Here is a 17,736-nt window from a genome sequence, read left to right on the forward strand (position 1 = left end):
CAAACTACACAAATCAGCTACAAAAATGGGATGCAAGTCAATACGGTTAAATGCCAGTTACTAAACCCATATGGGAATAGTCAGCTGCACAAACACAGGATGGAAAAACAAGTGACTACCCAGTAACTCTGCACGGAAGAATCCAAGGATTATGGTGGATCATAGCATGAACATAAACTAGGAGATGTTATGCCATTGTGAAATAGGTGAACATTATATTCAATATATGAATAGGAGCACTGTCTATTGACTCACAAGGGAACCTTTCTGCTCTGTAAGCTTTGGAAAGCCTCTGCAGCAGGAACTCCATCAGCATGGAGGGATAGCAAAATCCCAGCTTTTCTCAGAGACTTAACTAAGCAGCAGTGAGTATCATATTAATTTAGTAGTTTTTTAAAAAATATGTTATGAGCCGTTATTACTGAGTTCCCTTCCCAAAAATCATAGGTTAGTTTGAAACAGATTTTACTTGGCTTGGTCAATGAAGGCCACTGGGTCTATTTCAATGCATTGGGATGAATGAGTTTGAAGGATAAAGTGCACGTCCCCACTTCTTGTGGACAAATATGCATCATAAAGAAGTTCCACTGACTTTCTGCAGCTTTTGCAATACTACCTCTGCTCTCACAAGTAACTTGTACTCATTTTGGTGGGTCTTTCCTCTTCAAAGTCAACTGGAAAAGGGAACCTTATCAGCAGAAAAGTAATAGTTTCTTACATAAATCTTCAGAGAGGAGCATTACACTAACTCTTCTCACATGATTGTGGAGACTGACATATTGTAAGTAGGTTTCGAGGAGAGAGGAGGTGTTCCTGTGTATACAAACAGTCTCAGCTGACTGGAAACTGGCTCTGTACCATGACTACCCTAACTAGACGACACACCTGTGCTCACACAGTCCAAGTTATGTATCCGCCATCACGTAATTTTCTGCTCAACTCCTGGCTTGATTCTATAAACCTCAAAAAAAGAGAAAAGAATAAACATTCTGACAGACTTCATAGCACCTGCCAACTGCGTATAACATTTCCTATTTATATAACAACATTTTACTATTAGAAACCAACAGTTTCTTGAAAGCAGAGTTTCATGGGATGTTCAGCTCCATTCACCTTAATTTTCTGCTGCAGGCACAATTAAACCAAGCTCTTGTATTTTGGGTTAAGTCGTGGAACATTTTAACATTCAAACTGAAACTATATACAAGCTTTTGCTGAAAGCATTGTCAGATCAGCACTGGAAGATTTTAAATCAGGCAATGTCTATGAATGGGTGTATGAATAGGTCTTTTGTGGTCCTGTCATCTCTCAGGCAGAAAGCCTTTGTAGCAAGCAAAATATTTTGACCATTCATATTTTTACTGTGTGATTTATAACATTGTCCCAAAGCCCTTTGTGAATTTAAAATGCTGTGACCCATGTTTTTCAGAAAGCAATGCTTAAATATAATATTCCCAGATCCTCGTGTAGGGTCTTAATCCTGATCCTGCAAATACTGACATGGATGCTTTTAGTTAAATATAGGATTGAATTTTGGCAGAATCAGGGCCTAAATAAGCTGCCATTTCAACAATACCAAGTAGCTTCCAAGCACCATTGCAAGCCATACAGCACAGAAGCAGGACTATGTTGCGTAGTCCTGCTTACTTCAATAGGACTACTCACATTTAAAACCCTTGTTGGATCACATCCTTTCTGAGACAGAAGCACTGGCTCCCTCTGCCTTAAACGAGAATTGATTCAGGCTCTTAACATTGCAAAGCAGAAACCTGATGTGCGTGCTTAGTTCTGTACACTTGATTTTGACTGCTGAAGGTAAATACATGTTGCTAACTTTTTCTTTGATGAAGCCTTAAATCTAAATGAATGCACCAGCTTTGGGCAGGAAAAGGTCATGCATTAACACACTTTGCTAACCAGTCCCTTTACTCATAGAGTGTCTAAGCAAATAAAAACAAAATTGATGTATTTCTAGAATGCATTTTATTTTTTTAGAAATCACCTTAAGAAAAATGATGAAGTATGAAAAATGACAAATTTAAAGGCTATGGGTTTCTACAGAAGGTTAAAATAGAGTCAATACTGACTTTATAAGCACTTTACTCCCAAAAGCAAGAATATCATCTAACGCATAATGCCACAGAGAACCTTCAAGTAAATACTGAAAGGACATTTCTTTGGATGCTTCACACCAGAAGATATTCTAAACTCACAGTTTAGGAAGCTATATCTCAATCAAAGTTGAAGATGATTTAGCTAGGCCACGTCTAAGCTGAGCTTCTCAAGAAAGGGGCAGTATGTAAGTGAAGTACAGTGGTAGGCTTCATCTTCTTTAAGTCTGACTTATTCTCTGGGGACATCTGGAAATCAGTTGATGCTGGATACAATCAGCAGCCAGAGACTGTTAGGATGTAAAAATGGTATGGTGGTGCTCTCCTTCCCCAGATACACATGATAAAAGATCTACACAGAGGCTGAACTGATTTCAAGGCTGTCACCAATCAAGCCTAGCAGGCCAAGGGTCTACAGCTGTGTAGTGAAGAATGGGGACAAGTGCAGTGCAATAGGATTAGAGCAATATGTCATCGAACACCACTGCAGACTAAAGATTTCAGCTCAGTGTCTATAACAAAGCCTTTTAGTTTTATAGCTTATCTCTGTTAGAAGCACCAGTCTCTCAGTTTCTCAGCCAACACATAGCTAGATGTCATCAAAGAGGTCCTCTGGCTCACAAGTGTTTTCCAGTGTTTCGAGAGACATCACATCCAGCAAATGCTTGTCCGATGTCTTCTGAGAGGCCAGATCAGGTCTGGAAATAGAAAGCAAAGAGATTTGAAACAAATTTAGATACAGATATAAACAATTCCAACATCTACACCACCAAGGTAAGCATTTAATAGTGTATTTTGAGCTTTTTGTTAAGGTTACATGTAAGAGAAAAGTGCTTTTTGTAAGACCTAATTACTTGCTGAGATGGCAATGGCAAAACAACAGATGAAATTCAGCTTATAAATGTCAAGGCTTCAGCTATTTTGTTACAATTTTTAGGACCCTGAGAATGACCATTTCACTCACAATTTTCACGTGGAGAGCTAGGGAGAGCAGAACAAATGCAGAAAACATACAAAGGATCTGCTCTTCTACTACTGCACAGGATGATGCTCTGTTAACTGCTCTGTATTTTTTCCCTGGCACTAAATGTGTCTGTTGTCCATCAGTTTGACATGAAGACGTATGAAGAATCAGACTCAGTTGTCCCAAAGGTCCATGCCCCAAATGTTCAAGCCTCTCTCCAAACAGCTGAGCAGAAGAAAACAGGCAAGTGATGAAAATCCTTCCATCATAATACATGAATTCAGGTATTTGGGGACTTTCAAATCCTTGGCCTTCCCCTGTACGTATGTTGTATTTACATTTGCTATAAATGTATGCAAATAGAAGCACTCGCCATTCACTGATATGTGTATGCCAAGGTTTGCCCTCAGATAGCTGCACACGACAGAGTCCTACCTGAAAACTTCACGCCTGAATCAGACATCCATCACATTGAATAAGATGCTACTCCGCATCAGTCAGTCCTATTCAGCACTCCTTTGACTGCCCTCATCAATGTAGGTCATTTAAATGTCTCTTGGCTATACAAGCTCCTGGTGTTTGCCAGGAGCCCATGTTCAATGTTTCTCCTCTCTCTCCGAGACACCAGTCTGATAAAGACAGCTCTGCTTATGCCTGGGAAGGCAAGGTATCTTGTGTTTCCAAAAACGGTGGCATTTGCAACAGCTTCTGATCCCTATAGGAATTGATCTTACATGTACAGGCTGAATCCACAAAAAATCTTTGAAGCCTGCACAGACAACTTTGCTTTTGTGAGCTTTAAGAAGAAAATTACTGATCACAGATATGGGTATTGTTGGTGACTAGATATTCCAGGTCGATATCACTAGCTGCTTTGAAACTAAGACATAATCTCTTAATCTTGGCTCAGTATGCTGTAGGGAATTGGTGTAGGAAGCAGGGAACAGGCCTGATGTGCTTGTATTGTAGGATTTTGGACTGGTTGGAGTTTCATAAAAGTTGATGGCTTCATGCCCAGGTATATTCCACTGGTGTAATCCTGACAGAAGGTGAAAAATTCATATATTACCAAGGCCAACACATCAGCCACCAGAATGGGAAGAACTAGACAGAAGTGATGGAAAGTGTTACTCTCAAATGCTGCCATATGCGGGCTTAGTGCAATGAGGCATGCAAAAGCAATCCTAATTTTCAGACTAATTCAAGCATTTGCCTTCAACCTCTCCACATTGTAGAGCCAATATAGCCAGTGAAATTCAGCAATTTTTTTTTCTTTTTAAATTTGGTTTCAAACAGATTCAGAACCAAGTTTCCCAGAACTACTACCCAGAAATCTCTAGGGAGCAGAAGTTTTTATAAAACACTGCAATCTTCAAAACGCAATGAGCTTCCTAAGACCCCAGCCACTGCGTGATTCATAGCCTCTCACACTTCAAGTCTGTCAAGCCCTTGGAGGTTCAGAGCTCTCACTATGATGTTTCCTGCTGTGAACCTGGGGAATGATTTTTATTTCAAGGTGGAGCCCCCCATACTCCTGGGGAATCAGCAAAAGCCCAGTAAATGCTGAGTCTTGGATGCTGTCACTTCCTAAGAGCTCTCCGGTATTCAGAAGGGTTTCCTCACCACTCTATCCATCACCCCACTTCTGCGGATCACTTTAAATTCAACGTACTGGTATATTCAGATTATGATAATTACTTTCTTTGGAAGTCTAACTAACTTTCTCTGTGAACTCTTCCAAAACACTTTCCTTCAGGTCTGAATAAATTGTGTCCAAGCATTTTTTTTTCCTTTTGGTATGCAGTGACATGTAGACAGATGTGTGTCTCATCAAAAGTCACTTGGTCTAACTATGAAACAAACCTGCCAGAATCGGACCCTTAGCCAATGACCTCTGGTCAGCAGGATCAGATCACTCCATGGTGTTCTGATTGCCAGCTATCAACTTATTTGTACCCTTATTTTTTTTAAATATAGGTAGCATATCCCAACACAGTGTGACTCTCAAGCTTACTTATTGAAGGTGTGTTGTTCTTTTACCTTTCTGGGTCTATCCAAAGCATTAAGTCTCCAGTGAGAACATACGTAAATCACACAGTATGGAGCCACACACTGATCATTTTAATTAATTCTGAAAGGTCTCATCAGCAAATAAATTAGGCTGTGAAGACCTCTGTACCACCACAGGCTATTTCAGGTACTGGAAGTTTTTGTTAAAGCATATGCTCATATGCCATATAGGCATATAAGACTAGGCATATAAGACTAAAAGACTTCTGAGACCTCACACTTGTTGACTTTGACGTTTCACCTATTCCAGCATTTTCTGATTTTGAAAAGCAAGCCTGACAGTGCTTAAGCAATGTCAACAACAATTTTATCCTCATTGGCTAAAATAACTGTTTTCAACACTATACATGATCACATCTATAAGCCAAATTGCTGTTGAGTTTTAACATTACACAGCTAGAACTATTAAGCTTCTGTGTTCTTGTAACAACATGGTCCTCATTTAATCACCAAAAGCTGTAGTCACCATGCCTGAGAATAAACCCAACTACACTTGCAAAGTGGAAGCATTAGGCTCTTTACACGAGGTTCATCAGCAACTTAATTTTGATTTTAAGACTTGATGATTCCTATTTGCATGGCAATTATTCACTGAATGCCAACAGCTTGTATTGTGCTGTGAAATTATTTTGAATCTTGGATTCTCGCTGAAGCTGTATTACCATATCCTGATGCATAATTGAGTTAATTTCTTTAAATTGCAGTGAGTTGTATAGTCCTATCTTGCCAAAAAGGCTGAAAGTAAGGCATTCTTCTTGAAAGTTTATTCTTCTGTTGGATCACTTTTTGAAGGCTTGCATTTTGGTAAACTTAAACGCTATTAACACATCTGGCGAACGGCTGACTATAAGAGATCATTTCATATTTCCTGACATTTAGTTCAAGCCCTTCATAAATTGAGACAGAAGACCAGATCCACAGCTGGTGTGAATCACTGGAGCACTAATAATGTCAGTGGAGCTCTGCTGACTTACACCAGCTGAGATTCTGGCCCAAGATCTGGAAGAAAGTGGTTACATTACTTGATATTTCTTTCCACAGCTGAGTAAGAGCCATAAGAAACAGAAGACATGCAACACTTTAGTACTTAACTAAACAGCACAGAAACTCAAAGCCACGCAGGGTGATGGCTTTGCATAGCTTGGGAGAAAACACAACACCTTCTTTTGCAGCAGGACAGATGGACCACTCCCATTTGTTTCTTGTGATGAATTATTCCTGAGTTCACACAGACCCCACAGAAGATCTGCACAACACCGTTCCTGCTGCAACAGACAGCCAGTTCCACTAGATAATGTTCGTGAAGCAGTATGAAGTAGAAAATAATTTCCTATGTGACTGCTACAAATGACATGATTAAAAAGAGCTTCCTAGTGGCAAAAAGATGAAACAAATTGTAGCTGTGCTGAAGGAAAATCAGGTCGGAGGTGGCAACATCAGCACAACTGCTCATCTTGAGGTACTTCTTGCTGGAAAGATGAAAGGTTCTCGCACTTAGCTATGCTTGTATAGCCAGCCCAGCACGTTGTGGTTGCAATTTTACTGAAGTTTTTGTTCTTGAGCAACTCTCATGAGATTTGAAAAGAGAAATACCCTTGTAAATTAACGTAGCTATAAAAGTTTCCCAAGAAACTTAAATAATCTAGGAGGCATACTTGTGTCCTTGGACCATTACATTATTTCCTCATTTTTTAGTAATTAAAATAATCAGTTCCAATCAAAAGCTGGCATTTTACTAAAAGAGGAGATTTCAGCTCTCCCAGAAGATGTGTAGAGTGTTTTAGGAAAAGGCTGAATTTCTCAGTCTGTATATCTTTCTTTAGCTTGGTTTAACAGTTCATTTTCATCATTAATCTGAAAAAAATGAAGGTTTAATAACATGAGTAAATATTAACAGAGGATATAATCTGATATATACTTTCTTCGGTATCATAAAAATAGGTGGCAGCAGCAGCTCATAAACACAGAATTGGTGGTTGTTACAGCATTAACATAGGAACAAAGGTGAGACACCTCAAACACCAACGAACGCTCGCATTGCAACTGACAGGGCAAAAGCTCAGAGCAACATTTGTGCTCCAGAGATGGTACTTTTAGTTCGCTCCAAGAGAAAAACTTGGATTCTTTGTTTTATCAGCAATCTGCTGTCTTGGCTGTGTAAATATCATCTTCACAGAAAGTCCTCAGAAGAAAGGTACTCATCAGCCATTGTTATTAAGGAAGTATTATGAAAGGAGCTTAGAGTAAAGCTCAGGGCTATACATAAAACCTTGGCCTTGAATAACTGATGCCCCATGGTGTGAGCTCTCTTGGGAGACATTGTACTGACTGCCTGTACCTACTGGCCAAAAAGAGGAAAGTTCAACTATAAAAGAAAAAGAAATGGTGTAATGGAGGAGGGGGAAAAGCCTCTTATATGAATAGATGCATCAAGAACACTATGTGCAGACAGACCTCTTTGAAGTTGAATACTAAAAATATAAGTAGACTAAATTGAAACTACATGTGGTTAAAAATACGATGATATTCCCCTTTACAGAAATGCTACAATGACTATAATATAAGGTAAATTATAAAGGTATTTTTCTTTTAAATTCAATTTTAAATGGAAAATGAAACTCAATAACTTGGTTTAGGTTTTGGCAGTATTATAAGTATTCAACTTCCAGATATAGTCTACTCTGGCATTTATTCCTAGAAATAATGTGAAAAAAACATATATTTCTAATTGATCTTGCAAAATGTAAACCCCAGCAAGTCATGAAGAACTTGCTGGATACAATCACCTTCATGATCTGAAATTACAGTTGATGGACTTTCCCCTCAGTTATGTTAGTGAAGAAACTGAAAATTTTTCTGCCAATTTCAATCACCTGAAGAGAGCAGTGGTGTCAGAGATCATCAGAGCTCAAGCTGTACCTGGGCCCAATACAAATTCACAGAGGCTAGAGAAAAATACTCAAGAAATAGCCCAAACCAATGATTTCTAGCTTTAAGGATACTGACTCCATTCTTCTTAGAGAACCTTCTATGTGTGGCATTTTTCTACAGTCAGTGTATTAAGCAAACAGTCTAGTCTCAGTTAAGGTCAGCAGACAGATAATAATGATAATGATGATGATGAAGATGATAACAACAACAACAACAACAACAATAATAATAATAATAAACTTGTTCAATTACACAGTTAATGAAGAAAATTTTCAATGCAGCAATCACAAATTTAATGTGCAGCCAGGGGATCAATGTTCCTTAATAAGCTTCCACCTCTGGCTGAAAGTCAAGCTGCAGCTGCACCTGCATTCATCACAACCACTGCACAGTAAGATAAGTCTTGGAATTCCCTCAATTAACGAAACTTAAAGCAAAACTTCAAAAAACAGGACGATTGCTAAACACTGTCTTAAGCTCTTGCAAGCACCACTCTTTGTTCTCTAAAACTAGAAACTATCAAATGAGGGATAATTTTGATTTATGCTTACACAAGTTTTTTTTAATTTACATATCCCTGGAAACTCAGAGGGAGAAAAGTGAACTGGGAACCCCTTAAACATCACAGAAATTGATATAGTGATTGCAGCAAGAACAAACTCGCAAACAAGTCTGCTACACTTAGAAGGTACTCATATATCTCTTACTGACAGAACTTTTAATATTGATATAACTTCCAATGACTGGTCGAGATCAGTTCTCAACATTATTAATCATCCATTCTATTCAGTCCTATGAAACAGATGGTCTAAAGATCCTCAGAAAACCATATGTAACGTCTAAAATGGCTGCAGAGACAACACATTGTGTAAATGAACAATGCTGACAGTACTTTTTTAGGGAGTTGTATCTGTTCAGTTTCAAATTCCCAGTTAACTTCAGTTGGCATAGTTGCAGGTCCTTATTTAAAAAGAACATTCCGGTTTAGTAATATAAATATAGCCTTGGATCTTTTCATCCGATCAAATGCACTTGCAGATGCTTACTAACAAAGATCTACTTAAAAATGTAGTAATAGATGTCACTTATAAGGAAAAGCCTAAACCATGTTTGTTTTAGACAAGTGGCACACATTTCTGTGGCTCATTTCCACTTAAAGTCCTTCTTGCTTAAATAAACTAGACCACATTCAGTTCAAGGAACATACTAGCACCACTGCCTTCACTGGGAAAAAAACACAAATCTCTTAATCATAAGTACAAGAGTATATAGTAAAGGAAAACTTTGTTTAGGAATTTTGTCAAGGTCTTTCATAAAACCAGTACGTTGCAAATTTACTGGCAAATGCTAGAAGCCATTTCTCATAGTCGTTAAGCGCTGTTTATCACATATACATTTATACAACAGCACGGCTGGCTAAATTTTGTCATAACCCTTTTTGAGGCTGTCAAACCCTGGAGCTGCTTTCTCTCCCTAACCCTTTCTTATCCCCTCAGGGTGATCACAAGCAGCAGCCAGAGACCTAAGGGGGCAAATCAAAGTCCTCAAAGCAATTTCTTGCATAAGAAAATGTGTGTCCTCGTGCTCCTCCGTCTGTTGTCCCCAGGACAGGAGGGATTGAGATGCTGTTGCAGCCATTGCGCAGTGGTGGAGCGTGGCAGGATGGGTTTTTCACCTGAAAACCTGAAGCCTGCAGATGGCAGCTACAAAACTGCAAAACTACGTTGGATCAAATCACAAAAACAAGAGCATTTAACTGGAGGAAAATCCAGCAACCCTAAAACCTAGATTGTGCTGCAGATGTTCCACGTATTTTCCACTCCTTTCCAGTATCGAGGCTCTCAGTGGCTGTTTAAATCCTAATGACTTCAACAGGAGCTAAGCACTTGCTTAAGTAAGGCACATGCTTACAAAGCCTTCTGAACCACAGCCTCAGCTTGCAACTCTCTGGGGTCCACCCTTTGCATTGACTGCTACAGAATGAAAGCCATTACCTCACAAATTAATAAAATTAAAATTATTCTTAAGGAAAAATGGATTAGTCCAGAGTTCATATGAGGAAAAGTTCCATCTTAATACTAGACTAGGGTACTGTGATCTTTACTAAATTAACAAGTATAGCTAAAAATGTCCTCTTCTCAGAAGGATGTTGGGGAATCTATGGACATAATCCTAAAAATGATCTTTTAAAAACTCCTACGACTTAATTAAGCAAATTCCTTCTCCCTGCTGAACAATTTGTACACGTACAGCTGGGCACCAGCAGAAACCCATTATTGCCCAGATTACCTATTATCCACAGGTTTTGGATCATTCACTTTAATCGACTTATTGCAGAAAACCACTTTGGATCAGTACAGTATATGGATATGACTTACGTATGTATTTTCTAACAACAAAATGCACTTAGAAAGATAGAGCAGCAGGAAGTTCTTAATAAATCTGGGAGCAGTGAATTGAATAAACTGGGAGCAGGTTTCAATGTACAAGTTAAGGTAGAGCAGGTAAAGTATAACAAGCTTTTTCCCCCTCTCTAATAGGTTTCTATTGCATATAAAATTGTTTTAGTACCGAGAATTGTGTTTTCTTTTCTTTCGTCTCCTAACTCCCATTCAACCTCTCCTATGTTCCTCCTGCTCCTTCTGCAGCCGCAGATCTGAATTCATTCATACTTTTCTGAAATAAGTTCAAACCTTTGATATTTAAGATGAAATCCCTGCCTACAGTGACACCTGTGAGAGCTGAAACATGTTCAAACAGCAGTACCAAAAAAAAAAAAAAAAAAAAAAAAAAAAAAAAAAGAAGGGAGGGACAGCACATCCAGCCCTTTGAAAACACAAGGGAAAAAGTAAAAATAGGTACAGTTGGCTGAGACAGAACAGACCTGAACACTGCAACAGCCAGTGTTTTCTGGCTAAAATCTTTGCATTTTCATCATACCTTACCCATCCTTGAGATGTCTCCTCACCCAGGGTAGAGAACAGACATAGGCTTTGTCCACCTAATGTCAACCCTATTCCTTACTTTGGGGTGCATAAAGCAAATGAATGTGGGCTGAAGAGCCTGGCTCTGACTCCCAAACTTCTTAACTCACTGGTAATACTTCTTTTTTCTTTGGACATGTGGTTAAGATGATTTAACAATCTTCCCTTTAGACAGCCCATCTATCAAAATGTCTATTCGGTGGAGTAAAGAAGCCACTTTCAAAATATATCTTCTATTATTATATGAAGCAGGAATCATGTGCAGCTCATGATGCAATTGCTGCAAGACAGCCTGTATAGCAGGCTTCAAAAGTCATTTTTTCTCCTCCAAAACACCAACTGGTCTCCATCCATTCGAGCTCTCAGGGTCTGCCTAAGCAACAACATCTGCACTAAGTGCTTTAGCAGGAACGTTTAACAATAGACCAAATAGCCAAGTCATTACTTGTTGGGTAAATGCTGCGAAAGAGTCTAGACCATAAGATTTTTAAGAAAGGTTGTCCTACACCCAAAACCAACAAAACCCCAACTGACCAAAAGGACAGGACTGTCCCTATGTGTTTCTTTCACAAAAATTCATATATGAAGTGGGTTTTTCTTCCTAATGAGCCTTTCTACTTTTTAGTTCCGTAAATGGTCAAATTCACAGAAAAATTCTTTAGCCCTCAAATTTCAGAGATTTCCTTTCCTGGCAGAACAGTCTGCATACATGTTGTACCAGGATCAAGGGACAGTCTCAGCTTATTCATGTATACATGGACCTCCCCCAGCATTATGGTAATGAAGGTCAGAGACTTAACTGGTGCTAAACCAGCACCAGTCACACCCCAACTGGCTGTGACTGTGCTGGGATTGCTGCAGATCTGTCCCCAAAGGTGGAAGGGAGGGGAGCCCAGGATGGCCACTAGTCAAGACCTCTCTCTGCATTAGCAGGCCATCCATCTTGGTTTTAAGAAAGGAACCAAGATGACCAATGGAGTTACAAGACATGAATTAATGAGCACAGCAAGCTGAAAGACAGCAACCAACCCATATTTTAAATGGAAACTTCTGATTAGTAGCTTTCCACAAATATAGGTGCAGTTTCAGGGAGTCCATGCACCCCAAGTCCCTCTACCAGATGTTTCTTCTCAGGCTCCAGGCTTTCAGGGACACTTAGTCAATCAGGAAATTAAGAGCAGGGTCTTGGATAGACTGTAGGCATCTGAGGCTGGACTATCAGGCTCATCAAGACCACGAACCAGATGCATAAATGCAACCACGAGAACGAGCAATACTGGTGTCATACAGCCAAGCTTCTTCGGGCTGCCATGCCCCTGTGCTCACCACCCTTACTTGGAGAGATCACCTTATGCTTTACACTCCAAGCCTCCTCATCACCTGTCTGACTTGGCGCTAGGCATGGACACCTGCAAGTTTTATTTCACATGCAGGGTATCTAGAAAACATTCAGCAATTTTGGTCACTGAGACCTGCATCGGGCTGAAATCATGCCTTCCTGCAATGATGAAACAGGCCATGTCAGCCAATCTAAACCAGGTAATTAGAAAGATAATTTACCAGATGTCTCCAACATAGGAACAGCTGTCCCTGGGTCAACCCAGTGTTGCCCAGAACCGCTTCTCCAACAACAGCCAAGAGCTCTTTGAAGAGTACAGAGTGCTTTTCCAGCCTCTGACCATTTGCAGCTCAGAGGCGTCCTGAGACAGGGTTAATTTCTGTGTATTCAGTAACTTTCAGTACCTTTCTCTTTCATTAAATGGCCCTGTGCCCCGTGAGCCCATGTAAACTTCTAACACTACCAAAATCTTGAAGGGTCTCTACAGGTAATACATAGGAATAGGAAAAACACAGCAGAAAACAGAATACAATGAAAAGGGGGAGAAACATGACAAAATTGATAAGATCCCAATGTAGAATAATTTTCTTTACAAAGCCATTTCAGTTCCACAGCCTAAGCCAGATTTTATCTTCAGTTGTGATATACTAGTATGAACCTGAAGTACCTCCACCAAAGTTTTCTTGTACCAGCACTCAAACCACAAACTTTATAAAATTTTAATCCACAGGGAGCCTTGATAATTGTGCTGGTACTGACAAATTTAGATAGTTTGCCTTCTTGTGAGTTTCAGCACAGTGCTTTAAATGATTCTTTTCTCTTACAAATGCATTAAGAGAAAAGGGAGCACCATACAGGTGGGCAACTGGGACTTTATTAGGAGAAGGCAGATGTCAATCAGAGTAGAACAATCATGGTGTACATGTGAAACAGATGCTGCCTGTGTAAAACAACCCAGTGTGCTATACAGATGAATCACTGAAAATGCAGTTACACCTGCATCTTGCGTTATTGGTAACAGGTCCACTTACTGGAAACCTGTCTGATTTTATCCACACTAAAGTACTGGGAAACATAGGTTTATAGTCCAACATAGCAGGGAAGTCACTGTCTTCTATTAATTAAGACTGTGACAATTTTAACATTTTGAATCTTGATTCTGTCTGAAATAGGTATCTTTGCAAAAGAGAGAGATGGAGAGAAAGCAAAAGAGGAAGACAGAGAGGAGTTCCCACTGAAACTGCTTCAGCCCTGGCATAAATTCTCATGATCAGAATGAGCAGTTCAGATAGTACAAATGGATGCAAACAATGTAAAAGACCTAGCTGTTTAAAAAGCCTTTTTTTTTTTTTTTTAAGCACTTTTAGAAATAAAAATAGTTGTTTGAAAAGCTTCCCAATAAATCTGGCAGGCAGAAAGCATTTCTGGTATCATTAGGAAAAAAAAGAAGAATTTTTCAGAATTCAGTCTAAAGCCCGGATTTTCAGTTCAAGGTTAGCTTAGCTCTCCTTTTAATAAAATCAGCTTCTTTCAGAGCAGAGTTAGACTAAGTCATTGGCACTTTTAAAACGATTGCACATGGAATTACCAGAGCTCTCCAGCTCTGAGGACTCATCTCAGGAGCAATGAGTTCCCACTTTCACTTGTTCCAGTACAGCGCGGGGTGAGCTGCAGTTCCCTCCATGACATTGCTGGCACGCAGCCCTCCTAATCCCCCAGTGAATCTTCTGAAGAGTTTTATTGCTAACAATATGTACCATAACAATTGACTGTATTGTACATACACACATATACTCTTGCCTGTTAAAGATTATAGGTCTGGTCATAAAAGATGGGAGTTTCCCAACAGGCTTTATTTCGCTTTGTATAGGTTCTTTGTACACAGCACACCGACATCAGCCTCCCAAGACTTAGCAGGAGGTCAGTGGACTGTATTTTTAACCTATTTGCTTTTTTTTCCCCAGACATGTCTGGACTCACTAGCGAGACACTAGTCCAAAGTATATGGTGATCTTATTGCTTTTTATCTTTTAAAACTAATGACAGAACAAAAAATAAACAAACAAGACTGTCCTGGCTGTGTGTGCTATTAGGTTTTGACACAAACCAGAAGCAAGGAAACAAACCCAAATGACATCCTACTCACTGGTTAGGTTTCGATGGTGATATTTCTGTGCTCACTTTGTATGTAATTGGTTCTGCATTGTTCTGTCAGGTACATAGCATTCATTGCAAATGTCTGTCTCAGGGTAAAGCATTCAACAGAATCAGTACAGAAATTAATAGGTGCTGACATATTGATTCTATTCACATTTTTTTAACTATGAGAACATTTTAAAGAAACATTAATGAAATAATAAAATAATTGATATTGATCCCTGCAAAAAATCATGATATAAGACAAATATTTGGAACAAAGCAGCAAACTGAGAAGGCTGTTTAGCTGTGTGGCTGTTTAATAACCAACATGGCTTTTAAAATAATTTATTAACCAGCTTTCCACCAGCTGCTATGAGAAGAGGAATCCATTCCACCTTTTCATACTCAGTATTGCTAATTGTAATAAGATATTCAGGCAACAGTAATAAAAGCTCATTCTAAATCTGGTGGGAACCGATGAAAGCAATTATGGTGAGGGCTTGGTACTGTCAAACTGTCAAGTTTCAAGCTTAATGTAATTCTTTAGGGTTTACGCTTTCTCTATTCTAGAAGAAAAAGACTGCAAGCCATTTTCTGTTGAGAATGCAATGAGACCAAGGAAACAGACCATTTAACTGCAGAACGCTGAAACACTACATAAAGCACCAATAAAACTATATGTCATGTCATAGTAATTCTTCAGGAAGGGACCTGTTTTGCCCTCTTGGACATTACTGGTGAAAAAATATGACAAGGGCCTTGAGGCCCTTGGTGGGGTGTGAGAAATTTCAGTGGTCTAGGAAGTGTGTTCATTTAAATTTTATCAATTGTTTCTGTTTTTCTAGGCTAGAGACATGTTCCATTGTGGAGGAAACAATGTAATAATATAAAATAATAATGAGTCATTAGGTTTAGCCTGAATACTGCCATTTATCAGCAGAACATATTCTGCCTAAAGTTTTTGCTACAGCTGTTTGCGAAACTAGCATTGATGCTAATGCCCTACACACACACTTCCAAGTCACACAAACTTTGTAACTATAAAAACCATTGAACTGCCAAAACAAGGTGCATTCTACATCCTATCTGTATGTCAAGCATGGCATGGACAGTGGCACTGACAATATGGCACCTAATGTGTGTTTCCCCTAATGCCCAGGGGACCTGGCTCCACAGCACTGACAGGGAAGTGCCACTGGGTCTATAGAATCATAGATTCCTAGAATATCTCAAGTTGGAAGGGACCTGTAAAGATCATCAAGTCCAACTCCCTGCTCCTCGCAGGACTACCTAAAACTAAACCAAGTGACTTAGAGCATCATCCAGATGGTCCTTGAACTCTATACATCAACTCAGTCTTCAGCTCCTCAGCTGAAGCTCCCTGTGATGGTGAAAATCATCCTGAACGATGACTGGATGCACCAGGAGGCAGATCCCTCACAGAAGACAGATTACCCGTTTGTTTCAAATATTCCATGAAACAACCGTCAGTCAATAGAGAACCTCGAGTTGAACTGCTTGCAGAGCAGCCAGTGAGGAGACAGTAACAAATAATGATGCATGAAGTCAACTTCATTGGAAAAAAATACTCCACTTCGATTTGTGTTTTAATTCTACGCTGAAGGAAATAAGATTTTCTCTTTCATTGTGAGGCCAGGTGCATTAACACTTTGTGAAAGAGAGTACAGCACAGGGCCACATAAAGGACCCAGCTAATGTGATGGAGATCTGGCAGAGATGCATAACCTAGGCAGGAATGACTGCAGAAGGAAACCCCAGTTCCGGATCTAGGAGCGTTAAAGTGCCATCTATACTATGTTACATCTCCTTGCCTTCAGCAAAGAGGAGGTTTGGCCAAACTATAAGTAAATCAGCATGGTATATGAGGAACAACTGACACTTTGATAAAACTAGTATTAATGACTTTGGCTAGTCACAATTGCTGCATTTTCTTTAAAAAAAACAAAACACAACTTTCCTCTGTTAGTCAAAAAAACCCCAACAACAAAAAAGTAATGTATTAATCTACAGCCTAGGACACTGTTCAGGGAATGAATTAGAACAAAGCTGTCTCCAGGCACAAGGGGTAGCATGCAGTAAATTTAAAAGCAACTGATGGGCATAGTATCATTTGTTGCTCACAGATAAGATGCCTATACCTACAGAAAAGGAGGCTGTTCGAACTTAAACTACTTCTGTTCTTCCCTGCACAATGGTTTAATGAACAGATAGGCACATTTAACTGACACTCTCTTCGTAACAGGAAGTGCTTAACAGACAGAAGAGAGAGAGTTGGTAGACAAGATACAAAGAATAAAACTCTTATTTGATTACTAAAGCTGCTGCAAAACCAAGGCAGAAAGAAATACTCGTGCTCCCAGGCAGAATTTGTATAGTAAGATGTTATTTTGCTTCCTGTAAGCATCCTAGAGCTGTTCCCAGCATTAAAAAAATGAGCAGGTTCAGAAGGCTTGGAATTGGACTCGAGGCTTATCAAAACCCCACAGTTCTTCTCAAGCCTTTAAGCAGCAGAAAATCATGAAAGGATATACCTCTTGTAAGATTTCTGTATTACCACTTTCAGAAATGAGAGGGGAAAAAAACAGACATCCCTCTTTTACAGAGTGGGATGAAAAATGGGATAACATGAACACTCAGGACAATTCTTTTGAAGTTTGGATCAAAAAAGAAATGAAGCCTTGGGGGCAGGGGCAGAGGAAGGAAAGTTCCTGCTTTATCATATTGAGTCATTCATCCTCAGCACTTCTGTGTGTTTATAACATGTCAGCAATCACAAACTAGACAACAGAAGTGTGATAAAACTAGCCATTCCTAGAAAGCACTTCTTACAGATGATGCTTAATTCAAAGGTATGAGTTTTTTCTTTTAATTGTTGGCTGAAGACAAAAACTCTAGTGAAACGGTCTCTGGTGAGCAGTTCAGATCAATATGAAGCGAACAGCTAGAATTAAATCAATAAAGGGCATAATGAATGCAAAGACACTTCTCTTAAAGCAAAAAACCCAGGTGATTCAAATTCCCTCACAGATACTGCCCTCTCACTGGAGTTGACAGGCCTCCACAACGCTTGAAGCTGATGAACCACTGTGCTGCTAAAATGACTTACCCCCCGCACCTCCCCAAATTATCCTGTGCAGTGTTGCATCATTGTGTGAACAGCCTTCAGGGCTCCCCCCT

The 17,736-nt window shown here is 39.5% G+C and overlaps 1 protein-coding gene across 6 annotated transcripts in view; it reads right to left on the reverse strand.

Annotated features, from left to right (window-relative positions):
- Positions 1 to 1,968: 1,968 nt before the first annotated feature.
- Positions 1,969 to 17,736, reverse strand: part of XRCC4 (X-ray repair cross complementing 4) — a 182,281-nt gene continuing 166,513 nt past the window's right edge. For all 6 annotated transcript variants that reach the window (XM_030004059.2, XM_030004058.2, XM_030004060.2 and 3 more), the window contains one exon: positions 1,969 to 2,809. In XM_030004059.2, the coding sequence (XP_029859919.1) occupies positions 2,701 to 2,809 (109 nt within the window). In that variant the 3' untranslated portion in view covers positions 1,969 to 2,700. The remainder of the gene's footprint in view (positions 2,810 to 17,736) is intronic.

Source organism: Aquila chrysaetos, chromosome Z (genome assembly GCF_900496995.4).
Source record: "Aquila chrysaetos chrysaetos chromosome Z, bAquChr1.4, whole genome shotgun sequence".
NCBI classification, from domain to species: Eukaryota; Metazoa; Chordata; class Aves; order Accipitriformes; family Accipitridae; genus Aquila; species Aquila chrysaetos.